The sequence below is a fragment of the Stylophora pistillata genome, chromosome 4 (genome assembly GCF_964205215.1).
Source record: "Stylophora pistillata chromosome 4, jaStyPist1.2, whole genome shotgun sequence".
Lineage (NCBI taxonomy): Eukaryota > Metazoa > Cnidaria > Anthozoa > Scleractinia > Pocilloporidae > Stylophora > Stylophora pistillata.
In genome coordinates, this window is record NC_142522.1 from 18,148,230 (window position 1) to 18,175,041 (window position 26,812).

General features: G+C 36.8%; 3 protein-coding genes and 1 non-coding gene across 4 annotated transcripts in view; 2 read left to right on the top strand and 2 right to left on the bottom strand.

Moving 5' to 3' along the window:
- Nucleotides 1-822, bottom strand: part of LOC111325352 (non-lysosomal glucosylceramidase) — a 15,708-nt gene extending 14,886 nt beyond the window's left edge. The window contains exons 1-2 of the mRNA XM_022929163.2: nt 643-822; nt 462-550 (exon numbers count right to left, since the gene is read on the bottom strand). Of these exons, the coding sequence (XP_022784898.1) occupies nt 462-550; nt 643-794 (241 nt within the window). The 5' untranslated portion in view covers nt 795-822. The remainder of the gene's footprint in view (nt 1-461; nt 551-642) is intronic.
- Nucleotides 823-1,204: 382 nt separating this feature from the next.
- LOC111324466 (testis-specific serine/threonine-protein kinase 3) lies at nt 1,205-6,180 on the top strand. The gene is made up of 5 exons (XM_022928030.2): nt 1,205-1,643; nt 2,417-2,663; nt 3,042-3,212; nt 4,554-4,723; nt 5,791-6,180. Exons 1-5 carry the CDS (start codon nt 1,362-1,364, stop codon nt 5,896-5,898), a joined length of 978 nt encoding a protein of 325 aa, XP_022783765.1. The 5' UTR covers nt 1,205-1,361; the 3' UTR covers nt 5,899-6,180.
- Nucleotides 6,181-6,798: 618 nt separating this feature from the next.
- Nucleotides 6,799-26,812, top strand: part of LOC111324438 (laminin subunit alpha-like) — a 44,084-nt gene continuing 24,070 nt past the window's right edge. Inside the window, exons 1-24 of the mRNA XM_022927996.2 lie at nt 6,799-7,165; nt 8,400-8,633; nt 10,197-10,256; nt 11,386-11,463; nt 11,705-11,933; nt 12,759-12,877; nt 13,715-13,805; nt 14,611-14,714; nt 15,043-15,148; nt 16,447-16,608; nt 16,989-17,088; nt 18,128-18,203; nt 18,544-18,985; nt 20,918-21,061; nt 21,472-21,608; nt 21,721-21,785; nt 22,311-22,461; nt 23,698-23,838; nt 24,277-24,360; nt 24,727-24,822; nt 25,268-25,363; nt 25,456-25,539; nt 25,655-25,785; nt 26,540-26,651. Coding sequence (XP_022783731.2) covers nt 6,842-7,165; nt 8,400-8,633; nt 10,197-10,256; nt 11,386-11,463; nt 11,705-11,933; nt 12,759-12,877; nt 13,715-13,805; nt 14,611-14,714; nt 15,043-15,148; nt 16,447-16,608; nt 16,989-17,088; nt 18,128-18,203; nt 18,544-18,985; nt 20,918-21,061; nt 21,472-21,608; nt 21,721-21,785; nt 22,311-22,461; nt 23,698-23,838; nt 24,277-24,360; nt 24,727-24,822; nt 25,268-25,363; nt 25,456-25,539; nt 25,655-25,785; nt 26,540-26,651 — 3,366 coding nt within the window. The 5' untranslated portion in view covers nt 6,799-6,841. The remainder of the gene's footprint in view (nt 7,166-8,399; nt 8,634-10,196; nt 10,257-11,385; nt 11,464-11,704; nt 11,934-12,758; nt 12,878-13,714; nt 13,806-14,610; nt 14,715-15,042; nt 15,149-16,446; nt 16,609-16,988; nt 17,089-18,127; nt 18,204-18,543; nt 18,986-20,917; nt 21,062-21,471; nt 21,609-21,720; nt 21,786-22,310; nt 22,462-23,697; nt 23,839-24,276; nt 24,361-24,726; nt 24,823-25,267; nt 25,364-25,455; nt 25,540-25,654; nt 25,786-26,539; nt 26,652-26,812) is intronic.
- Trnat-ugu (transfer RNA threonine (anticodon UGU)) lies at nt 8,993-9,067 on the bottom strand. Its single transcript has one exon. It is a non-coding gene; the product is annotated as a tRNA-Thr (tRNA).

Consider the following 26,812-nt stretch of genomic DNA (forward strand, 5'->3'; position numbering starts at 1 on the left):
TAAAAAAAGTCAGAACCTTCGTGTTCTTGATTCGCTTTGCGGCATTTTAAACGTTAACTTTTTCGCTAATAATTAAATTAGGTAAAATCCTATGAATAAGAAATCAATGGAAACTGCGTGTTTTCCTTCGAGAATTTCAATAAAGAAGCAAGCTCGCAAGTTGAGGTTAATAATGCGATTGTATTTTTTTCTGAAAAGCGTTGTGTCACGCGTACGTGGAGATGTCACCGTTTTAAAATTAAATTATATTTTAGTACAAAAACGATACACTTGACAATTACGATAAGGTTTGTGCCACGAGACCCTCCACGATCGGACAATGAATGTGTATTGTCACAGACATTAATGGATGATCTAAACGCTTGAAAGCTTGCTTTCCAGGAACTGATATCACAATTGATCATTTCAGCTCTCGAAAATTCTCCTGAAACAAGAAATCTACTACTGATATTAACACTTACCGTAAACTTGACGACAAGGATTTGTGGCGAAAGGGTCTATGAAAGGAACTCTGCCGTTTTTTCTTTCTCTTGTAGCGTACTTCATGAACCTAAAATCAAACGACGTCAACACAAAGAAAAAAAATTATGCCGGTTCTTATTGCAAAAAAATAAAAACAACTTTTGCGTAAACGTTTAATACCTCCATCCTAGACCTATTAGCCTTGGTATCTGACTCCACCGAGGGATATAACATGGTTGAGGCTTATGTGAAAATACATTGTCGAGATGAACCCTCCATCCGTATTTCGGAAGAGGATCTTCACTATCATCCCCCGAGGAAAAGGCCGCCATTTTCCGCGGGGTATGATTACTGAGCAAGCGATAACTCAATTTTAGTCAGCGGCTTTCACCATGGCAAGTATGTAAATGAGCGGTCTCGGGAGTAGGCAAAGATCACAACAGCATCATGGAAAGGGAAGCATGTGACCTCAGTCGAGTTTATATGATTCTGATAAGGCTTATGAATTTTTACGAAAAAGTAGAGTATTTGCGAAAATTTCTAGTGGCCTCCAAGGATTAGTTTACTGATAGCAGGTTGAGTTTTTTCTTTAATTTATGTTTAGATGCCAACGGTAAAAGAGTCATTTCGAGGGACAATATTGCGTACCGGAAATGACTGTCTATCAACCAGAGTTAATAGAGGGAACCTCTATTAACTCTGTAGCAACGCACTATAAAAAAGTATTGCCCTCCGCATTTTCACATATTAACTTCATTAAATCATTTTCTTGGGTCATAAATCTGTAATTTGGTCGTTCTTTTCTCATGATAAGGCTCATTTTGTTGTAATTAGTGCGGCAACTTTGTGACGTACTTGGTACGAAATGCGCTCTTGCGCGCGGGCCAGTAACTCTGGATATGTTTGGGTTTGCGTTCATCTCAGTTCTGATTGGTTGTATTATTCTTCCATTCATTTATGTCATCACCAAATTTAAACCTTTGTTAGAGGCATTTAGGGCGCCTTTAAGAAACAAAGAAGAAGGTGGCGCTCAGAGCAACTTGGATCAAAATGCTTTTCTGCGAGGTTACGGTTACGACATTGGCCGGGTCATAGGCCAAGGGTCTTATGCAGATGTTAGGAAAGCTTACTCCATAAACGCTAAAAGGGAGGTCGCTATCAAGATTGTCAACAAGGAAGAGGTAAGAGAGCTGCCATACTTAAAATAAGAGTGAACAGCATTTCGGTGGCCTCGCAAGTCAGTCCAAACGAATGCGTTAAAAAAGTATTCTCACTCGACTGAAAAACTTTTAAACAACAGTCCGACATTACGAAGGAGTGAAAATCTTACTCCAAAATGTGTCCAAGAAGCTTAAATAATACAATGAATTTTTTTATATGCATAAATCAAGTGAATGTTATCGCGCTTCTTTCTGATATGAATATTTTTTGGTTAAAGTGTGATCAACAGATGGTACAATCTAAACCATGTCACAACGGTTAAATTTGATAGATTAATCTTAACAACTATCTTCGAAAAAATTATGAAACAATTAATCTCATGGACAATAAGTTATCTGATTAATAAGAGTCTAAGTTTAATCAATCGTTTTCCTTTTTCTGGGAAAGTTACGACCGTCAGCATTAAAGGGGCCCTACTTTGAATGTTCACGATTCTGCCGAAAAATTCTTCCAGCATTTAAAAGATATCGGTGAGAAAGTGTAGAAGTGTTGAGTTAAATTTGCCGGGATAGGGTCGATGGAGGTTGAAATGCAGTCTAAGGACAATCAGTAACTCGCTATTTACTGAGGTCTAAGAAATAGCTGTAGAGGATCAAATCCCTCTTTGGGTGAATATTCCTGGTTATCAGCAACTCTGTGGTACAAAGCTTGCCGATACAACTTCCCCCTAACCTCAAGGATGTAGCATCGCAGTCTTAATAATATTTTTGTCACTTTTCCCCGATTTTTGAAGGATGTTGATGGGAAAAAGAGCAGATTCTTGAAGAGAGAAATAGAGATTCTTAAATGGCTAAACCACAAGAACGTAATCCGAGTATTTGATGTGATTGACGGAGAGGATAAATTCTTTATTGTGATGGAACTGGCTCCAAAGGGTGATCTCCTGTCTCTTCTACTTAAACGCCACAAACTAACAGAACACGAGACAAAGGTTCTATTCAAATCAATCGTGGATGGTGTTCTGTATTGCCATAAAAACGGTGGGTGTAAAGACCAAAACATTGAGTATTCGTGTATTACTCTTCATGTAATGTTGCCTGGAACTCCTTTTGCTCCTGTATTGCCGTGCGGCATGGACATTTTGAGGGAGTTTCAGTTTGCGTATTCGCGATTTTGCCAAGCATCGCGTGGAATTATTTTAGCGTTTCGAGATGACTGGAATTTTTTCGGAAACTAGTATCTGCGATTTTCTATTCTAGGAGTAGAATGTAAACAAGGAATTTTGGAAATTTTTGTTTTTTTTCTTCGCGGGAAAATCCATCGATCTGTAAAATTTGTAAATAATGAAACCTGGAAATGTTTTCTTGCTCTCACGGCAAACTTGATTCTGAGTGAGTTGATACATTTTATGCTTTCAGGCGTGACTCACAGAGACCTCAAGCTTGAAAATATTCTTCTCTCTGATGAAAATGAACCGATTGTTACAGATTTTGGCTTCGCGCGTTACATTGGAGCAGCTACGGATCAAAGAACTCGAAGTAGAACTTTCTGTGGCTCATATGCATACGTTGCTCCAGAGATACTACAAGGTAATTCCATCGATGAATATGCTCCACTAGTTCCTTCATTAATCATAACCATTACAATTTCCTTAAATGTGCTTAGTGCATTAGCTGCTTTATTTTGCATTAATTATTCTGTAGAGTTGTAATCTGACAGTGTAATCGGACAGTTGTATTAATTTATTGCAGTAAGTGCAAGTTATGCAACAGATGATATTGACATAACTCGCACTTATTGCAATAAGATATACATTGGCGAAACAGGAAGACGATTAGGCGACCGGTTCCGAGAACACCTTCGCGACGTAGAGAGGAATGACAAGGACGCATCAAAACCAGTCGCTAAACACTTTAATATACCTAAACATTCTAAGCAGCATATGGCATTCTGCGGCCATTCCTCGCATTTAGGTAGCTCGGAATGCCGCAAACTCTTGAACAAAAGTTTATCTATCAAATCGGCACTCTTAACCCCATAGGTGTCAACGAACGCCTTTCATTCCATTAATTTACTTTTGTTTTCTCGCCACCATGTTCCTACCAATAGCGCAGCTCCACTTTCTGCATAGAAACACACACACAACCCACAATTCCCCCATTCGCTCTGACAAAGGGCTATCGCTCGAAATGTGAGCTTTTAAACCCTTTGCGGTGGCCAATTTACATTATCAACTCAGTTGATAAAACCAAAATTACCTTGTTACCCCCACCGACGCAGCACCAAACATTTTTTGGAAACTTACCCCCTTTATACTTGATCTCGCTTTACTTGCTCTGAGATTGGTCCAAAAAAACTCGTGCCATTCTTTCAAACAATCAATTTCAAGATTAAAACCAATCGTGACTTGGCCGCCCGCGTTTTTCCGCGCTTTAGGCAGCTTTAGTGCTTGCAAATAATGCCGGATGTGTTTGCTTTACCTCCTTAAACCCAATTTTCGAAAAAAAGTTTTTCTTACTCAAATAAGGCGTGTTTAGCATGATCTAGCACTGCAATCTAGCACTCCTATTCTCAAGTGTGGCTTGATGAGTGAAAAAGAAACAGTCAGTTTTCCTTTCAATAAAGGCTGATAGTTTCTAAAGAAACTGTTTGGGCTGTGTCGGTGGGGATAACGAAATAATTTGAATATATCAACAAAGTTGAAATGGTAAATTGGCCACCGTTACGATTATAAAAGCTGACGTTTCGAGCGTTAGCCCTTCGTCGGAGCTCCGACGAAGGGCTAACGCTCGAAACGTCAGCTTTTATAATCAAAGCGGTGGCCAATTTACCATTTCAACTTTGTTGATATATTCAAGTTTTCCTTTTAAGACGTCGTTAAAACTCATTCCTGCAGTTTTATTTCAACGAGAAGTGTTTTCTGTTGTTAGGTATTCCTTACGATGGTATGGCTAGTGACGTTTGGAGTCTCGGGGTTGTTTTGTACACCTTGGTGTGTGGACGTTTTCCGTTTGATGACTCAGATCCAAAGACTCTTTTACAGGAAACAACTTCTGGTAAACTGGAATATCCCACGCAGGCTTCCGGTCTCTCTGATCAGGTAACTACTTCTAAAATTCTTTTTGCCCGCTTTTTATTTATCAAATTTTTTCGTTTTACTTCTTATTCGATGACGTATCGCTTTGAAAGGGCCTTCAATGTGCAACGTAGCAACTAGCAAATCCTTATCGCTATAAGATGGAATACTTAAGAATGAAAGTAATCGTGTTGATTTTTCATGTAAGGGCGAAAATAAAAATCATCCAAACCCCCCCTCGCCAACATCTAATCCCCCCAAATCCGTTTCTCTTGTTTTATAATCTTTTAAGATTAAAAGAGCACCCAGAAGCGTTTTATTAAAAAAGGAGAGTAGATTTATCAGATTAATAGGAATAATTGCTCTCCTTTGTATCAGCTTTCTGTCATTTACCCAATTCAGCACATGTTACTGCCAGTAGTAGCATTGGCTTACTCAAGATAATATATCATGAGATTGTCTCGTCATCGTACTGGTTTATAATTTATCTGTTCCGAAAACATGCCACCCAAGCTTCAAGGTTCAAATCTGAATAGTAGGCAAGGTGGTTGTCATTGTATCACATAGTTGCAGTGTCAGTATACAGTAACACAGTGATAATGACATAGTTGCAGTGTCAGTATACAGTAACACAGTGATAATGACATAGTTGCAGTGTCAGTATACAGTAACACAGTGATAATGACATAGTTGCAGTGTCAGTATACAGTAACACAGTGATAATGACATAGTTGTCAGTGTATTATTACTGTGTTACTGTATACTGACACTGCAACTATGTCATTATCACCGTGTTACTGTATACTGACACTGCAACTATCAGTGTCATTATCACCGTGTTACTTTGTACTGACACTGCAACTATGTCATTATCACCGGGTTACTGTATACTGACACTGCAACTATGTCATTACCACCGTGTTACTGTATACAGACACTGCAACTATCAGTGTCACGAGCAATTAAATCCCCGTCCAAAAACTCCAGAATAGAATCTTCCCAGATTAAAACTTCCTCGAATTACGCATCATCACTATCACAACAGAGTGATCTCCAGCTTTCTTTGTTTTTTTCGTCCTTTTTCTTTTCAGGCCAAAGACTTGATCAAAAAGATGTTGTCAACCAGTGTTAGAGAAAGAATTACTCTGACTGAGGTGATGGATCATCCTTGGTTATTAGAAGACGTGACTGCCACTTAAACTGACACAAAGCAAGGCAGAACCTTTTTAGTTCCTTTTTGTTAAAACGATTAATTTTTTTGTCTCGAGAGACTTCTAAAAATCTCCGTGGTTAGAAAAAAGGCCTAACTATTCAGAAGCTGGCGATATTTGGTTAAAGGCTCATGAATCAGGACGGGGAGAGCGTTTTCAGTAGCTCAAAGATGCTGCTTTTCAGTCCGAAAAGAACTCTTTACAAGTGAAACACTGTCTTTATGATTTCTCAAGAAAACGAGCTAAAAATAAAGTTGCTTAAAAGCGCCACTATTCTTGTACCCATATTTCTTAATCTCCCGCTTGTCCAAACCATCAGAAAAAAAGGCGACAGAAAGGGAAGTTCCCATGCGAATTTCATAATCCCTTTCCATACACACTTTTAAGCTTCCGATACCTCCCGAGTCAACTTCCCTTAGGGAGCAGCAAAGAGCTTTAGTGAGGTGTCCTTCTCTAATGTTCACTGGCCAAGTTATTTGATTTTATTATGGATTATAATTTTCTCCTGACAAAAAGTGGGCAAAATCAAGCCAGCCCAAGACCCCTGCACTGGTCATCTTACAAATAATTCGAATTCCGGCACGACTGAGTCAACGAGGCCGAGGAAGGTCAAGCACGACTGATTTATTCCTATTCTCTCCAGGCTCTCACCCATTTCCTGCAGCAGAAAATGCGCTTCCCAGATTGCGCATACTCTTTTTTGGAACCCTTCCATCTTTGGAAATTTTTTGCTCTAAAATAAATGGCTACTTATAATAAAGCAAGAATTCAATATTTCAGTTAATGATCTACCAAGGCAAACAAATCAATGACGAACCGTTGGACTAATGCTCAAAAATTAATTTGCATAATTTATGTACCTATCAAATTCCATTTCCTTAGCAGCGGACAAGCGTCTCCAACTTAAAGATCAAAACGCCAAAACTTCAAGATGGCGATATGGTCAACTGCCTTGATTTCGATATTATTTGCTGCCATCCATTTCGCAGGAGTAACTTGGGCGGCTAATGCAGCTCGTAACAGACATATCACTGCAAACTCAACTTGTGGTACGCCGCCAGAAACGTTTTACAGTGTTGTGGAAAGACAAAAATCACCCAGAAATAGGATAAAGTCTAATTGCGATGCAAGCGATCCGATCCAATCGCACAATGCCTCGAACATGGTAGATGGAAAATATGAAACGTGGTGGCAGTCATCGGCCTCTATTGATAAAGTGTCCATCACAATTGATTTGCGGGGAGAATATCAGAAGGTATGATATGAGTTTAGTAAGTACGTGTAATTTACGTCGATATTGATCAGTTGCCATATATAGAGCGATGCAAAGCTGGAATCGTAATTCGCAGCTAAGAACGTCTGGTTTCTTCACAGGATAATTTCGTTGCGCTCGATCGAATTTCTGTTAGAAAGAAGTACATTTGGGTGAATCATGGCAAATTTAATGTGGTGCATCATTCTTTCGCCTTGATTCTGACACATACCGTTAAATTCAAATTAGATTCCTCGGTCACTAAAGGTTGTAGCCGGGAAACCCTTGCTTGTGGCTTTTGCAGTTAGCTGCAGCAGACACTAATTTGTTAATTTCTGTGTATTTCTTTTTTGTATCGAGTTGATAGTTTAATGAGTCTATTTACCTTACAAACTGCTGTGCTTATTGTTGGATCCTGTATCGTATATAAATTAAACGCTGATTTTACGTTAAGTTACAAATTTAAGATATTACGAGATCCGATCCACAATGTCTGGGGTATCCGATATGTTCATATTGATTCGATCGGCCAAGATAAGAAAAAAATCGATCGGCTAAATTATACCGTTGTCGTCGGCATCGATCGATGTTAACAGACAAACATCTGCAGCTGTAGTAGCAAATTAAGTAAGTTATTTAATTTAGGTAAAATTTATTTTTTTTGTCATTTATTTTCACTACATTTGTTATTATTGTACTGATACATATCGATAAAATTTGTTTTTGTGGATGATGTTGCTTTTTTCCGTCAGTGATGGGGATCGAACACGTCAAGTACTTAAGAATACCGATCGAACCTTAGCTTTGTTTAGTCCCTCTCTAAGAATAGCGTACTGTACAACTTCTTCATTTTACCTGAACTTTTTGAAAGTTTTTTCTACATCTTCCAATAAGTACCCGATGGAATAGGAAGCCATGGAGTTCTGTGCAATAAAAAATGTGCGAACCTTGACCTAGCCTATCAAGTATTTGTATCGTTCCTTTCTGCAATTCGGTCTGAAATGCATTTTAAACTATGGCATGTGCAGATAATCCTTTGCTATTGGCAAGATGGTGACTTAGAATATACAATACCCTTAAGTGTGAAATAACAGTCTCCAATCCAACCTTGAAATTTCATTCTCAAAGTTTTTGAGAATCTAGAATCAAGTTTTGAGGCACAAGTTACAGGGCTAGGGGTGGCTGCTATACTTGGTTATTAATTTTTTTGTGTGTGTGATTTTGTCTTCAATACCAGTTTTACTATGCCAACAAGTTGGTGATAAAATTTGGGGAATATTACCGACCAGGTCAACTTGTCTTCTACAAGTCCAGTGATAATGGTCAGAGTTATCAACCATGGCATTATTTTGTTTCAAATGCTGATGAATGTCAAGAAAAGTTTAACAGACCACTTCAATCTAATCCTGTCAGAGTAGACCAAGTCCTTTGCACTGTTTATCCAACTGAATCTGTGGATCGAAATGTTGTTGTAAGTAACTTATATTAAGATTCTATCTCAGGTATTTTTTGATGCTTGATGACAGTCTGACTCTTTAAAAGTTTCATTCAAATATTCTTTTATTGTGGCTGAGGTCAATAAATTTGCCATCCATCTCTCACAATATCTTTCCCTCATTTCCTTATTACATGGTCTCATCCTTATTTCATGATTTCATGCAAATATGTTAAATAGTTGAGATAAATTTTCATGCAGGAAACAGTGCCCAAATACTGTACTCCTGAAGGTAGCATTCGTGCTCAGCAACAGTGCTCAGATTGTATGAAAGCGATCCTTGCAGTAATGAACCTTACTTATGTAGTAGTGGAAATAAGGCCTGAAGAAAATTCAGGCCCTTACATGGGATTTGAACCCATGACCTCTGCAATACAGGTGCAGTGCTCTACCAACTGAGCTAACAAGCCAACTGGGAGTTGGTCATTATGCTGGTTCATATTAAACCCATCAAAATGATAAATTGATCAATGAATTTGAATATATGAAAATCATGTATGTGTACTGTACATGAGCCTGAATTTTCTTCAGGCCGTATTTCCACTATGAGTGAATGAAATCTTTATTTAAAACACGGTAAAAATATCAGTATGGCAATAGAAAACAAAGATGAAATTCATCTTAAGTAAAATTTTCTATTAACTAGTTTACATATCTGTGTGGGAGCCCAATACAGAGAGTCATTCATCAATTCTTCTCTTGAAGGTGTGTAGAGATTTTGTAGTGCGAATATCCTCAGGAAGATCGTTCCAAAGAGAAGCTCCGCTATAACTGACGCTATGCTTCAAGAAGTCAGTTCATAAGTAGGGTTCATTACTGCCAGGATCACTTTTATACATTTCATGAAATGGCAGTACACATAATATGATTTTCATATATTCAAATCAGTGCTCAGATTATCATTCTTAGGTATTGACAAAAAGCAGCATTCAGCTGTATTACCAAAAAGGGCACAGGCACCTAGCTAGTCTGAAAATGGTCTGTGACTTTTCACCCTCACGGTGTGTTAGTTGAAAGGTTGTGTTACATTGTCTTCAATAGTCCATTTTACAGTTGTGTGCTTGGTTGCCAAGCCTTTGAATGGGAGTGAGGCTAGGGGTGACCTTGTTATGATACAAACCTTGCTTCCTTTCAAATGTAAATCACTTTCAAATTGTTGTTATGCTAACTAGATACAGGTCTCTATCACAACAAGGTCACCTTCAGCCTCACTCTGAATCAAAGGCTTGGCAACTAAGTACACAACTGTAAAATGACCCATTTGTCACTCTACATAGTGTAAGGCATTCCCCACTACATTGGATTTACTTTAAATTAATCTTAAAACAAAAAGGGAAACATTGCAAATTATCACAGAGAGTGTCATCTGTACATCGATACTCAGATATGTTACTCAGGTAAGGACCATAAGATTATGCTAGTAGAATTTTTAAATGCATTTTGTTACATGTGATCAGGTGATTTTTAGCTATCCTGAGCTCACAATCACTGAATAGCGTCTTTTGCATTTGGTTAATTGTACTGTTTTCATCATGGCAGGTGTCTTTGTTTGTGGTTGGACCAAGAGGAGATGTCAACAATCCCTCTGATAAACTGCTGGTTTGTTAAACTGATGATCTATTGAATTGTTATCCTGCTGTTATATTGAATTGAATTTTGTCCAAACAACACAGTGACTGTCAAACTCTCAAAGTATATCAGAGCTACTGCAGAAGGAAAGTCTAAGGAAAAAATTTAGTACATAATTATCATTATAGGTATTTACACAGAAAAATTTCAAGTCTGTCAAGTTTTAGAACTTGTAAATCATGTTTTCTGGTTCCTAAATTACTATAAGGATTACCCTACAGTGGGAGAGCTGGTGGTGTAGTCGTTGGTTTACCAGACTCTGGATAAAGAGATCTGCACTCGAGACCTGGCCGTGTCACTTTTATGGTGCTTCTCTCAACCTAGGAGTATAAATGGGTGGCGGCAAATTGTCAGGGAAGCCTAATGAAATTTCAGGGGTTAACCTTCAGTGGACTGGCATCCCATCCAGGGGGGGGTAGCGATACTCCTAGTCATTTCATGCTAAGGAAATAGAGGATTTTACATGGCCTCGCTGGGATACGAATTTTATCTTCGAGTGCTGTAAGTACCCAGTATCTCTCATGAGCAAGCAAAGCGAATGAGTCAGACACACTTTCAGCATGCAAAAATAAAATTCGTATGATCCCCATCTGGCCGTGTAATGTTCTGTTTATTTTATAGATACTGATGAAATTTCCACCTAAAACACAACTTTGCCTGAGAGGGAAGCTCTCTTGTAATTGGCTAATCATGTTAGTAACCATGGCAACACCAATAAAAAAAATTATCCTTTCACATGAAAGATAAATTATAGTATCTTCACTGCATGCAATGAAGATATAATTTTTAGTAAGAGGAAAAATCCTGGTACTTCATCAGTATCTTATATTATATGTGATAAACTAGTATAAGTTCTGGCAGGATGGGCCACTTTGGTTAGTGGAGACTTAACCTTTTATTGTACCTCACAAGAAATGATCATGTGAATAACAGGTTAAAGAGAAGGAGTTCTTTTGAGTGTAAGGGAGGTGTAAATCAGATGGACCTTTATTATCACTTTCACATGACACAATTATGAGATACTTTTGGATACAGTGCTTTTTTGATAGGGAAAGTAACAAATGAACACACAAATGAATGTAATTTTTATTTGACACAGGAATGGATGAATGTCACCAATGTACGTTTGCAGTTCATGTCACTCTTTCGCATTTTTGATCCATTGGCTGTTAGATGGGTATGAACAAAAATTGTTGCATTCTAATAATTAAGTTACTCAATTGTTTTGTTTTTTTGTTGTTTTTTTTTTGTTTTTGTTTTTGTGATATTATTTTAAATAAAATGTGTAATATGGCCTGGCACTGGCCAATGTGCCAAAGAATTAGAGGTGGAATAAATTGCCTCAGACTGATCATTATATTTTAGAATACTATTTGTTCAAGCTAACTGCTATTTTTGTTCTTGAATGCATACCTTAGCATCACTATGCTGTGAGAGAAGTAGAGGTAGAAGCCTACTGTGTATGCAATGGACAAGGAGATGGATTGAAGTGTAAATTCAATGATACACTTGGAGAAAATGAGTGTGTTTGCCAAGAGGGAGCATGTGGTATTGATTGTGGCAGGTGCTGTCCTGCTTATAATCAGTATCCATGGAAACCAGGAAGCAAGGGCCCTCTTGTGGCTGATGAGAATGCTGCATGCCAACGTAAGTTATTGAAGGTGTCCTAGCTCTGCATGTTATGGTCAAATGTTTCTGTTTTTTTCCTGTTAATTACCTTGGTACTCCAAAGATCCAAAATAACTCACCTACAATTGTATATTTACTGTAAGAAGTGATCATACATTTTTTTTAAGCAATTCCTTAGAAGGAGGGTGTTATATTAAGAAAGTGTCCCTTAGTTGATAATTTACTGAATGCTTGTTACTTCTCTTTGAAACACGGTAGTTAAAGGGGCTATGTTCACAACATTTGCATAACTCATTTCCTCTCTAACTACTCCCAAGTTCTGATTGTTAATCCTCCCCTCTGTCTGCAACACATTTTCTTGTAAATTAGTTATGAGAATTTGGTGCTTGATCAGGATAACAACTTCTACCTGACAAGATTGAGTATTCTCATTACCTGTTTGAGGGATAATGTATTGATTTTATAGGGAGAAGTTTCATGTTAATCATTATTTTGTGGGAGTATAAGGGCTATGTCACCACTTGTGCATGGGTACTAAGAATCAAGAAACATGTGACACCTATGATTTGAATTAGAAGAACCCAGGATGCAAAGTCACAGCTTGACATAGTCCCTTTAACTTAGAGGAGAATATATGTTACAGTAGCAACCATCCTTGGCTACTAAGTTTTTGTGTGAGCAATTCAGTAAATAGCATCTTGCTATATTTTGTTTTCAAGTTTACTTATTTGTAGCTGGTTTTAAAAAATTAGAGAGTAGTGGTTCTTAGATTTCAGAACTGATTTAGACTTCTTTTGCAAGAGCAAGTTTTTTATTACTTTCCTTGGTTTTTATTTGATATAGTTTGTAACTGTCATAGCCACAGTGCAGTGTGTGTTTACAACGAGACAGTAGCTCAGATGAATAGGAGTTTAGACATCCATGGAAACTATTCTGGTGGAGGTGTCTGTCAAAATTGTCAGGTAATCCTTATTTTACCTATACTTTCCTTACCATAAAGCTTCCAGTTAGTTTAACTTGTGAAAAAAATTATGAATTTGCAACCGAATACTGGTTGTAGGCAGAACTGCTGGCTACAACTGATGTGTTTACAAGGATGAAAGATTTTATTTTAATGGTGGAGCTCGCAGCATGCGCAGTGCGTGCAGTGAAGCCCCATAATTATACAAAATGGTAGTAGTAACCCATCAAGCCAAAAAAATTTGGACTTATGACTGTATGGGCATCTGTACATGTACTACTTTTAGCATGCACAGTCAACTGCACCACAGGTACGCCAATGCCATGGTTCTGTCCAGTAGTACAGTGGTCAGTGGACTGGGCTCCGAGTCAGATGACCCGGGTTTGAGTCTTGGCCGGGGCAAGGCATTGTTGTTGTTGTTGTTGTTGTTTTTTTGATAAATTTATTCAAAGCATTTTCTTACATTTACATACAAAATAGAAATTAAGAAAAAAATAGGAAAATAATAAGAAAAATAGAAAAAACACACACACACACACACACACACACCCTTATATAGTACAAATAGAAGAATACTAAGCTAAAACACACACACAAATCTATTACAGCAACACAGTTACCCAGTATATAAGGCAAGGAGTTGTGCCCTTGAGACGTGCAGGAAAAAAAATGCGAGCTCCGCTTTTAGTCTTGGCTAAATCTATATATTAGCAACTAATGATCAAAACATGTACCCCTAATTGCACCAAATGTTTTACTTGTTGCTGATGGTGTATATAAAGAATATATCACATTTGACTGGGATTTAAAGTGAATTCATATAATTCCATTTTTGTAGGACAACACTGAAGGAATTAACTGTGAAGTGTGTAAGCCATTTTTCTTTAGACCAAGAAATGTATCACAATGGGATAAAGATGCTTGTCGAGGTACTTCCACTGACATATTGTCATTTTGCTTGTGGAACTCATATTAAACTCCAGATATGAGATTTAATTTAAGTCAACCGCATGGGGGAATATGGATTGGCTCTTAAGCATACTTTATGCAAGACTCAAACAGCCTTACCACCCCACCTCCCTTCTTTCCTTTAAGATGAAGCTGAGGTGTGCTTCTCGGGAATTTTTTTAAAATGTTCAATTGCAGAGATGTCTTCTTGTACATGTTTTAGCAGAAACTATACAGTTCCAGTTGCCAAAGTCTTATCTCTTCTTTTAGTAGCTGAGGAATAATTTTTTGAAACATCAATCAACACATGAAGTAGTTTTCTAATGAAATACACAATCCTTTACTAATTTAAAGAAAATTTGTGGGATAGTGACTCGTTAAATGATTTTGAATGGGATTTTGAAATTGGTTTTGGGCAGAGTCATCTTTACAACCAGTCTATTTACATGATACTTAAATGAAACAGGGATTTGTATTATAGTAATATACCATTTATAAACTAAGGATTTTTACTGACAAAAAAATATGCAGCCTATTTATGGCTGGTTGTATTTAATTATGAATTTAAAACTAAAAATTACAGTCAGTGGGGGGTTCAAGATAAGTTGTACTCATTAATGGTTATGTTTAGTAACTGTCAGTGGTGAAAACAGTTATATTTGTCAAAGGTCATTAATTTTATTTACTGTTATTTGCATCTCTGACGTATTTTAGGATTTTTGTTCACCAAGTGCTGGTTCTGAATATTTTTGGGGTCTAAAAGTTGGTGTACTTTTCTCCTGGCAGAATGTAATTGTAGTGTAGCAGGAACAAAAAATGCAACCATGCCTGGAGTGCTGTATCTTGATTGTTTGAGAGATGAGAATACTGTTCCTCCTCGCCCAGGAATGGTGAGTGAATTTAATTATAATACTGGTCAACCATGATCTGGTTATCAAATGATTATAGAAATGTAGCAGTGTGATGAAGTTAACTCAGGCGTGATTTCAGATCAACAAGCATAGAGATAAGGTTGCTGCTTCTATGTTGGTTTTACAAAAAAAAAAAAAAAAGCACCTCACCACCTTGTCTTACAGGAATTTTTGGGTCCTTCTCACTACTACTTTCACTTGAGGGTTAAAACCAAATTGCTGTATTCAGAATTTATTTTCTGAGAGTCTTTACTAGCCAATTCTTTTGTTGGATATGATACCAATGCTGTCTGTGATTTTTGTTCAGGATCCAGGTAGCTGTGTCTGCAAAAATAACACTTTTGGAAGGCAGTGTGACCAATGCAAACCTGGATTTTTTAATTTATCATCAGAAAATCCTTCTGGTTGCCAAGGCAAGACATTTTTTTTCCAAAATTCATTTACATCTAAATATAAATTTGTTTAGGGTTGTCCAAGGTGCTGTTTAATATGTAAAGTTCTATGCTCCAACTTTATCAAAGGATATTGTTACAGTAACTGTAACTGTCAAATAGAAGGGTATATAAGCGTTATTAACCAAGCGTGAGGTCAAGATGGCTGGATATTGGCTGAGTCTTTTTTTTTTTTGCATTTTTATGGACTGAGACTTCATCTTGGTCCATAGAAATGCAAAAAGAGAATGAGGCTAATATCCAAGTATCTTGACCAAACAAGCTTGGTTAATAAAGGATTTATTATCTTGCAAAAGATTTCGCTTCATTAAGAATTACGAATGAATGAAAGAAAGCCAACTATGTTTGCGGCACAACAAAGTCATGAGAGTCATTTCTACTTCCTTTGTTTTGACTTAATCTTCTGCTGCTTTTTGCGTTTCCATCGCTGAAATTGTTCAAGAATTGTGAACGTAGTTCTAATTCAATTTTTTCATGCACAGAATCAATGCAGGCATCCCAAGTGGGCAAGATGGGCCCATCTTGCCTGCTCGGGTAGCCAATCAGAAAGCAGGATTGACTTCATCTTGCCTGCAGGTGCTGCCATATCGTGCAAAGACCCCTTGTTTGCTAATGCAATTAAGCAGTTGATATGTTAAGTATTGAATTTGTCCTCTGATCAGCAACTCAAACTCCAAACATCCTTTGCTATTCATCTCCACACAACTTGCATGGGATTTGCACCCGAAAATAATGTAATCATTGTAGGCATAAATGAGTCTTGTGTTTTAGAACAACTGTTCACCTTTAATGTTGGTGGCTAGTGGTGGGTATAGTTTTACCCTGCCACTCTACAGCTTGGTAAATATCCACCACTAGCCACCTCCTCTTTCGTAAATACGATACAGGCCACAGGAATAATTAGCAGCATTGTGCTTTTCATGCAGGTAAATCTGCTATATTGCATGCAATTTACAAGCTAATTTTGTGCAATTTGCATGTTATTTAAGGCGTATGTAAAAGCTCGTGTAAAATTTAATGCACATGTAACATGCACATAAATTGTGTGTAAATCTACCATCTTGCATGCATTTTACATGCATGTTGGTTCTGCTATTCCTGCAGCCAGTACAGTAATTGCTTAGTATACATTTGTATATGTGAATCAGCTTATATATAGCCAATAAAAAAAGAATTAAACTGTCTTTTTTTGGGTGAGCTGACTGTGACCATCCTATCAATAAAAATTAATGAGATTGTTCATTTTGTTTGTATTATAGAATGTACGTGTCACACCCCTGGTACAATAAATGGTTCTAATGTATGTGAGCCAGGTCCAAGTGGCCATTGCACTTGTAAGAAAAACGTGGAAGGAAAGCATTGTATGCATTGCAAAGATACATACTATGACCTACACAAGGATAATGCTAATGGATGTACAGGTGATCAATCATGTATTGTTAACTATTGGATTTAATTGAAATTGTTTTAGTTCAATTCATGACATGTTTGTTATTATGATGGTAATATATATTCATAGGTTTGTTGTGCTCTTAGAATTTTCTCACCTCTTATTACAATTTTTCTAATTAATGCTCATTGACAGACAATGGAACTGTTCGGTTAATTGTTAATTTTTGCAACAGTTTTGTGCTGGAATTAAAGGGAGACCAACTAGCTGTTGCATATTTTCTTCCTCTTGATGTTGATTAGTAATGATAATTACAGTGATTGCAAGTCTAATAATTTAGGATGAATCAAAATTGTTATTTAGTGTTATCAGACACAGTTTAAATTTATTTTTTTGTTGATTTGTGTGTAGAATGTGATTGTGATATTGGTGGAGCTTATGGATCTGTGTGTAACAAGGCATCTGGCCAGTGTAAATGCAAAGCCAATGTTACTCAGCGGAAATGTGACAGGTTTGGAAAAACTAAATTAGTGAAGTGAAAAAATTCACTGGAAACAAAAATTAACTTCAACTTGTACAAGGAAGCTCTGACTGGTGATGCAATTAGTGAAAAGGATGCTATCTTTTAAAATGATTAAAAAAACTGGAATACAACGACAAAAAACAGCTAGTCCTTTGACCTTTTTATAATTTTGCTTGTGTATTGGTGATCACAGATTGATTTTTAAGTAAACTTGATGTACCATATAACATTCACACCTGCAGTGAAGACATTATTTATTATATATTTACATGTAGATACACCTAATTGCAATAAGGTTGTCATAGAAAAAAGCAAAAAGCCAAATATGAATTAATTAGCATTTAATTATCATTGCTTGCAACATTAACAACACACATGCTTCAGTTTCTTGGTATCAGTCTAATCATGGAATTACAGAATTATGTCTTGTTATTGTGATTGACTTCTTATAAAAATATATAATTGTTAAATGATTAAAATATGCAATTGTAAATCACATGGCTAATTAATTCCTATTTGGCTTTTGCTTTTTGCTTTTTTCTATGACAACGTTGTAGCAACTAGGTGTATATCCATTATATCATGTTATATACCTTAAGCCCCTTGTATAGAGTACAGATTTGGATTGAAATGTTCAAGGTGCCTCTGAATGCCCAACTTAGGATGAACATCCTATTAGGACTGTGCATTAAATCGAGAAATGATCATGGCTAAGGTGTTTGGTGGATGTGATCTTGAAACCATTAGTTACTGTACATGTCTCAAGAATTTAAAACCAGGAATTGGTTTAAAAGTTAAGGACTTTTGATTGTTTGACATTGGTTTTTAATTATACTCATTTGAGTAATGATAAGAATATTAACTATATATTAAGTTATTTTTTTCAATACACAATTACTTTATATGCTCGTCATTGTTTAACTAGTCACTGTGATCAGGTCAATACATGTAACTACCTGTTAATCATGAAATATAATCAGCAAATACTGTATGAGTAATATAAGTTCTCTTCTTCTGTTTCTTTCAGTCCTGAAGATGGATTTTACTTTCCAACTCTGCACTTCATCCGAAGTCATGGATATCATATTTCTGCCTCTCAACAGGTATTTCTTTATTTGCTAATTTATTTTGAATACATTATTCCTAAAATGCCTCTGGTAAGAACAGAAATTGTATGAATTAATCCAGCATAAAAACTTGGGTAGAAGCCTCCATCTATAACTTTTTACAATTTTGTTTAGATTGAGTGCTTTAAGAAGTTAAAAATATTTCCTTTCCTTCCTTGTTAATCTCACTGTTAATCTGTTGATAAATTGAGCCACGACACTTTTAACCACCAAGAGCAAAACATTTGCTTAACTGCAGAATAAGAGGTTCTCTTACAACAGAAAACATGAAAAATATAGAAGATAATAAACCATTTGTACTGTCTGTTTATTCTAGGGCAACAAGACCTGGTCAGCATCAATGAATATCATTCATGGAGTAAACTCCACTGGTTTATTTACCCTCGTCCTTTCTTATACCAGCAGAGTAAGAGTTACTGTTGTGATAAGTTTGGAATCTAGCTCAGTAGCTATCTCTCTGGACAGCTGTGCACAGCAATGTTACCAAAATCTCTCTGAAGTACTTGGAGAAAGGTCTCTGGCTGGGTCTCTGTTGGTCAACATCACTTATCCTACATCAGTGGTTGATTTTACACCTGTTGAAGTTGTGGCCATACCTCAAGAATTCTATCAAGCAACATTATTAAGAAATTCAACAAGACCAGGTTTCTTGGCAAATTGCTCTGTGTTAGACAACAACATGGGAGATGGAGCTGTGAAGGAGTACTGCCTTGCACAAGTTTTCTCTCTTACAGTAGACTACCTTGGAGGAGCTTTCTGTATGTTTGTTCCCACTATTCGAGCAACTTTTAATTGATTATTGATAGTAGGCCACTACTGCATTGATTTTGCTCCAAATTACAGTTGGTGATTTGTTCTTAAAATCATTGTCATCCCCTTGACTAATAGTTGTCAGATATGTATTTTTAATTAGCAAGCTTCCTTATTCTTATATGTGAACGATCCTTCGCAGTAAAGCACTATTTGAGCAATAGTGAAAATCAGACCTGAAAAAAAAATTTCAGGCCTGTACGGGATTCGAACCACTGACCTCTGCGATACTAGTGCAGCGCTCTACCAATAGAGCTAACAAGCCAACTGGGAGCAGGTCATCAAATTAATTCGATATAAACCCGTAGATGATAAATCAAACAACAACAAACATATGAAACATATGTGTGAACTGCGGTTATGAGACGTATATGTGAACGATCCTTTGCAGTAAAGCACTATTTGAGCAATAGTGAAAATCAGACCTGAAAAAAAATTTCAGGCCTGTACGGGATTCGAACCACTGACCTCTGCGATACTAGTGCAGCGCTCTACCAATTGAGCTAACAAGCTAACTGGGAGCAGGTCATCAAATTAATTCGATATAAACCCGTAGATGATAAATCAAACAACAACAAACATATGAAACATATGTGTGAACTGCGGTTATGAGACGTATATGTGTATAGCGCTGCACTAGTATCGCAGAGGTCAGTGGTTCGAATCCCGTACAGGCCTGAAATTTTTTTTTTTTTTTTTTTTTTTTTTTTTTTTTTTCAGGTCTGATTTTCACTATTGCTCAAATAGTGCTTTACTGCAAAGGATCGTTCACATATACGTCTCATAACCGCAGTTCACACATATGTTTCATATGTTTGTTGTTGTTTGATTTATCATCTACGGGTTTATATCGAATTAATTTGATGACCTGCTCCCAGTTGGCTTGTTAGCTCAATTGGTAGAGCGCTGCACTAGTATCGCAGAGGTCAGTGGTTCGAATCCCGTACAGGCCTGAAATTTTTTTTTCAGGTCTGATTTTCACTATTGCTCAAATAGTGCTTTACTGCGAAGGATCGTTCACATATACGTCTCATAACCGCAGTTCACACATATGTTTCATATGTTTGTTGTTGCTTCCTTATTCTGTTTGCTTACATTTACTTTTGGAGTTCTCATTGGCTCTTTGTAATATCTTAATGACAATGATATAAAATAACTAATAATGATGATGATGATAATATTAAGGGGGAACCCAACTCACCAAGGGAGTTTTCAGTAGAGCCCTTATATAAGTTTTTGCAATTACTTTGGGTTTGGTTTTCCACCACTTGGATCAAATGCTCTCTATCTTAGGATTATGAGTGCATGATTGCATTACACCACAGCTGTAGAAAATCCGAAGATCTTGACCAGTGTAGTAGATAATGAAGCAGGGGCTAAAGAGCATAATGGTACTCTCAATGTGATATTCATGGCTTAAACATTATATATATGCAGTCATGAAAATGGTTCAGCTCTGCTAAAATTTATTGCCGGTACCTTAAGATTCTCCTTTCTATCCATAACACGAAATGCATGTACTACTTAATTTTTTAACCTGTGCCTAATACAAGAATTACAAGGAATAACCAACTGATAAGTGCTAGCAAACTGTATGAATGCCTTACCCTGCAATATGGTGATCGAGGTTTAAACTTTTACTTGCATTCAAATTTTTCAAACCAGTTTAAATTTTTTAAAATTTAAACCAAGAAAAAGATTGAAACTCATCATGTACATTTTATAGTTAAACAAGTTTGCCCTACTGTAGACCTACGGTTGTAGGATCAGTTTGTCAGCTTGCATTTGCATGAGGTAGAAAAGGCAACTGTTTGTTTTACATTTTAGTCATGCAAAAGCTAAGCTTTACTAACTTGCATCATTGGCATTTTACTTTCCAGCCTGCAATTGCAGTGCGACGGGCTCAGTAAATAACACATGTCAAAAGTATGGTGGTCAGTGTCACTGTAAACCAGGTGTAACTGGGAGGACCTGTGATCAGTGTATAGCAGGATTTTACAATTTCACCTCCAAGGGATGTTTAGGTAATTTAGTGCAATTCTTTTTTAGATTCTCTCAATTAAGGTCTGATGAATAATATAGGAGGGTCCAGTTTCAAATAAAGGGATATATGGAATTGAGGTTTAAATTACATCTGATGGAACATCAAAACTTTTTTGTGTTTTTTAAGAAAAGACAAGACGATATTGAAAGAGAATCTGGCTGTATAATATTGTATATATCAGAACACCGTGGGACCTTTTCCCATGTGGATGTGCACGTAAACAATATGTCCATCTGTGCTTGATTCCTTTTCACTTAGATGATATACAATGCTGGAAGGTTTTTGCAGAGTACAGTTACTGTAGTGGTTTAAGATAAATTACCACCACAAATGATGCCTTAATTTTAATAAGGAAATGCATTATCCTGACTCCTATTTTTTTACTCTTAGCATGTGGTTGTGTTGGTGAGAATAAAATTTGTAATGCTGAGTCTGGCCAGTGCACCTGTCCTCCAAACACTGTAGGTCGCACATGCAATCAGTGTGATCATTCATTTTGGGGATGGAATGAAACAGTTGGTTGCCAGGTAATTTTTTAGCATGTTACACTTTATTTGAAACAAAGAACTAAATTTCTGGCTCTTTAGAAAGGTACCCAAATGTTTCACCGTAACTTTCTTGGATAAATTTGTTTTCTAGGCTTGTAACTGCAGCTCAGTTGGATCTATGAATTTGCAGTGTAACCTTACTACAGGGATTTGCAGGTATGATGTAAATTGTTTGTACATAATGTTATTTATTTTCTTTTCTGAATATGTGCAGGAATTACCTGTATTTTGCAAATGTTTTTGACTGCAGCTGAGGCTGTACAAATATGAACCATGTGTTTGGTCATGTGCTGTGCAACATTGTCTTTATGTGTGCTTCCATTAATTTCCACCTAGCTTCTACTGTTGGTAACTATCATTGGGTATTAATTAGCTTACTCATGATAATTAGTCATTAAAAGCAGTTATTTTTATTGATAATTTTATTATACCTCACAGTTAGCATGTGCTCCATGATTGGTCAATTTGGCAAGCCATGTTTCACTGTAGAACCTGCTAAATTCAATAAATATGTTACTAACTTTGTTTTATCTGCTCTGATATATGGCCTGTGCACTTCATGTATGCGGGCCATACATGTTTATCTGTGCAGAAAAAGCTTAGTCTGTGACCTACAATATGGACCTTAAACTCAGTTAGTATAAGATATTTACCAGTATATTTTCTCCTGACTCATTGTAGCTGTAAGCCCGGTGTACAGGGTGAGAAGTGTACTGAGTGCATGGATGGCTACAAAAATTTCTCCACTTCTGGTTGTTCTCCGTGTAACTGTGATGGAAATGGAAGTTTGAGTGAAGTGTGTAATGAAGTCTCCCAACAGTGTCCTTGCAAGGTTAGCACAGTTTTAATTCAAATTTAACTCTGTGGACCAGTGCATTTATGTTAACTTTGCAAGTGTAAATTCACAAAGGATAGTTATATTTAGCAGTTCCAACAACACAGCAATTTCTAGATCTATTGAAGCCACTATTCCAGCAATTCTTTCAAGAAAGAAATAATTTTTGTCTGATGTAGATGTAAGATGGTAGTCACTTGACTTCCAAGCATCAATTGTTAATGGTCAATTCAATAGCCTGCAAGAATTGATCCGTAAAGGAAAGTATTGAATGGTGAACAGAATCTTGACTCAACAACTTAAACTCATGTAAAGTGTACAGGGCTGTGGTCTAGCAGCACCTGGTGGCCCCTGGTGCCTTACTTTTGCACTTGGGCAACTCAGGAATCTTACTTTTTTCATAAAAAAAGCATATGCTGGGCACCCTGGATTTCACAGTTTCAGAGTACTGGGCTCCCTTCAATTTTTCTTAGAGCACAGCCTTGCAGGTGTAGAGTTATCTGACTGATATTATTTAGTTCTTATTAACCAAGCGGGAGGTCTGTATGGGGAATCTTGACCGAGGTCGCCAATACAGACTGAACACAGTGAGGTCTGTACCAGGGACCAAGGTAAAGATTCTCCCATACAGACCGACCTAGCTCAGTTAATAAGATGTTTATTATGCGGCTCTGTCATACATGCCAATTTTTTATATTCTTCGTACCTTTTTTTCTAGACTGGTCTAGATGCTGGTCTAGATGGGAAAATCTAGACCACCTTCAATATTAATTTCAGCCAATAAAATTCGGGAATTCGGTAGTTCCTAGTCCTTGTGAGACACAGCCATATAATAAACTAATAATTACTTTCTCGATTTATTTACAGAGCTCGAAATTTACCTTCTTTCATATTCTATTAACAAACATGACACCATTGGCGTTGCCAATCGTAGCAGTATGCAGGATGCATGCTATATACAAACTTTGTAATTTGCCTTGCTCACCATAGAGTCTGTGTGGCTCAGTGGTAAGCTAAGAGCATCAAAGTGCAGAATCTGACGGTCTGAGGTTGAATTCCTCATGTGGACTCAGAATTTTCTTTTGTCCCATGCTTGTGACAAGACAAATAAATATCTTTCTCTATTTCTTTTACCCACCTCAATCTACCATCTTTCTTATTCTATTTACAGAGTTATCTGTGTTCATACGTTTCCTAATGATTGGGTGAATGTATCTGGTTTATTTTCTCCAGAACAACTCAGCTGGTTTGCTCTGTGACAAATGTAAGAATGGGTATTTCTACTTGACAAACAGTAACCCTGAAGGATGTACAAATTGTGTGTGTTTGGGAATCAGTACCAACTGCAGCAGTACAAGATATTACAGAAAACAGGTGAATGGAAGACAATGATGATTATTTTCAATCTTTTTATAAAATAATCTAACTGTAAGTTTGTCCTTGTTAATGTTATCCTCTGATGTTGACGTCTTACAAATTGTTGGTCAACACACCCTGAACTACACGGATGGTGTGTTAAGTTATCAACTCCCACTCTTTTCATTGGGTTCAAGGGGGAACATGCCATCATTATTGTAAATGATGAGAGAGTATTACTAACAATAGCAATGTTTAATTTATGAAGGTTTTGAAGGAAGAAGATTTATTGTTGAACTTAATGTGGTGACTTGCCACCTCTTAGAATCATTCTGACAGCAAGGCAATCTTGACATTTTCCTGGACATTTGTGTAATACCCAACAGGAATACCCAACAGAACTTACAACATTTGGTAAAAGTAGAACTGTGACTGAATGTTTTTGTATGCTCTTAGAATCAAGTTGACCTGGACGTTTGGAAATTAGTATCACATGATGATAATCAGAACTACAAAGACGTCTCTCAGATCTATGTTATGGTAAGACAGCATTTTTTTATAAAAAGAAATCAACTTGTGGCTTTCAAGTCACTGGATCACCTTGAGTTTGTCTCTTTAATAGGCTAGGCACTTAACTGTAGTGATAATTGGAGATTCAAGGTGAAAATAAAGATTAATTAGGATGCATGTTTGAGTGATGTTATTCTGAAATATAGTTTGGGAATAGACTGCAAGTATTTTGTTGCATCATAATATATGCTTCACTCTTTTTATGAAAGGGGTACTTTACTTCAGCCCCTATAAATAACCAATGCATCCCTTTCAGCTTTTTCTTAGTGTCTTTCAAAATTAGTTTATACAGCAGAATAATAGAATCTTCTATAATTAATTTTGTGTTTTTGTTAGGATGAGAGTGTCCGAGTAACCATGATTGCAGCAAATGTATCAACCAATGAAACACTCTATTGGAAAGCAAGTGCTAACTTCACTGATCACAGTCTGGTGAGAACACTAGTTATGTTGTATCCAGTTATAAAATGTCTAGTCGTGAAGCTTTTAGTCTTAAACATGTAGGCTATTAATGATCTCTGTAGTTTTAAGTACGCTACACAAGCTGAAGCAGATAAAGTTGAGAAGTAGAAAGTGTCAAGTTTTGCAGTTTAGTGGCATGTTGTCTCCTCTGTGACATCATGATTTTGCAACAAAATGAGTACCTTGAGAAACCTTTAAAGATAACTGGATATGGTACTGTATACCATCCGATCTAGCATAAAACCCTGGGTCATCAGACAGTTGCTTGTAAAGTAAATAACCACACAATTAAGGCAAAGAGAAGGAAAACTTTCAAGTCAAATGGTGGTGTACTGAACATCTGATATGAGTGGAATCTACCTATCAGTGCAAGCGAATGACATTAATGGGGTAATAATTTGTTATTTATCCTTAGGTTGGTGCTTATGGAGGAAATATGAGTTTTAAACTTTTCTTCAAGCCACTGGAAAATGGAACACTGGCAGAATTGCAGCCAAAAGTTATCATAAAGGTGAATCATAAAGAATCGTTGTTGTGTGATAAATATTTATGCCTCCATAACTCACAAAGTTATTTTATTTACCCAATTTTTTTTTAATCTAGGGTGTCAGAAACATATCCATTGAGCATCCTTTACCAGTTGTATCTGCTGACCAGCTAACTACAAGAACTGTGATGATGAGAGAAGTAGGTTCTTTGTTCAGTAGTATCACTTTTTTTTTTCATTGCTAAATTTCAGAAATTCACTGAAAGGAAGAATGTACTAACTCCTCACAACTTGTCTCTTTTTTTTTTTCGTCAGAATGCCTGGGTTTACAGTGAAAGCTTATCAGTAGTATCTAGGGAAGATTTCCTGCTAGTATTAGCCAGGGTTCAAGCTCTATTTATCACTGCATCATTTTATTCTGCTGGCCAAGGTTTATACCTCACAAGGTCAGTTGGCTTTAAAATATTTTTCTTAATAACTACTGTTACGATTGTAATTGAACTTATTCTCTTGCAAGTGAAGCTAGTACTAGTCATAGGATGGTCTCGAACTTAATTTTTTCAGGCCTTATTTTTACTACCACATAAGTAGCTAGTGTCATTACTGCGAGGATAGCTTTCAAACATTTCAGTCTTAAAACTGCAGAACACATAATAAATTATGATTTTCATATCTTCAAATTCATTGATTCATCACTTCACTGGTTTAAAATGAACCAACATAATGACCAGCTCCCATTTGGCTTGTTTACTCAGTTGGTAGAGCACTGCACCGGTATCGCAGAGGTCATGGCTTCAAATCCCGTATGGGCCTGGATATTTCTCAGGCCTTATTTTCACTACTACGTAAGAAGTGTTCATTGCTGCGAGGTTCGGCCTTGAACTTTGTGGGAAAAAATAAAAATATTGTATCGGGTTTTGTCACCTCCAAGAAAAGCAGGTTCTTTGTAACTAACACTTTTCAAATAGCAACGCTAACAGAACATACAAACCACATAGATATGAATCGCATTTACTACTATTTATTACACGACTCGGGCAGTCAGAGGGCCAATAACTAAAATCAACCAATCAAAATGCTCTATTGCCGGTCAATATTCTCTCATTATTGCATCAAGTGATGATGCCTTCCATAAAGCACCATTTCTGAGTTATAATTTGTCATCGTGAAGTGAAAATGCAATTTTATTGTCATTTCCAGCCTGGGTAATGTTCAAATTGCTGATGTCAGTGAAATGATGTCAGATGCAGGAAGAGTTTATGAAGTAGAGCAGTGTAGCTGCGGAGAGGGTTATACTGGTTTGTCGTGTGAGGTATGGCAATAATCACTACACTACTTTGACTAGTGTTCAATAAGTAGTGCGAGGAGGCTTTCTCATGATGTAGTCCTCTGATTTGTAGTTTTAGATCTCCGAGTTTTTTTGTCCAGTATTTACTGAATCAAAATGTATCGTCTTCGTCCAGTCATAAGTGA

Excerpts from the sequence above, each read along its gene's own strand:
- LOC111324466 (XM_022928030.2), top strand. The coding sequence starts at position 1,362 with ATGTTTGGGTTTGCGTTCATCTCAGTTCTGATTGGTTGTATTATTCTT. Across the intron at positions 3,213-4,553 it reads TGCTCCAGAGATACTACAAG|GTATTCCTTACGATGGTATG; the intron begins GTAATTCCATCG and ends TTCTGTTGTTAG. Across the intron at positions 4,724-5,790 it reads CTTCCGGTCTCTCTGATCAG|GCCAAAGACTTGATCAAAAA; the intron begins GTAACTACTTCT and ends TTTTCTTTTCAG.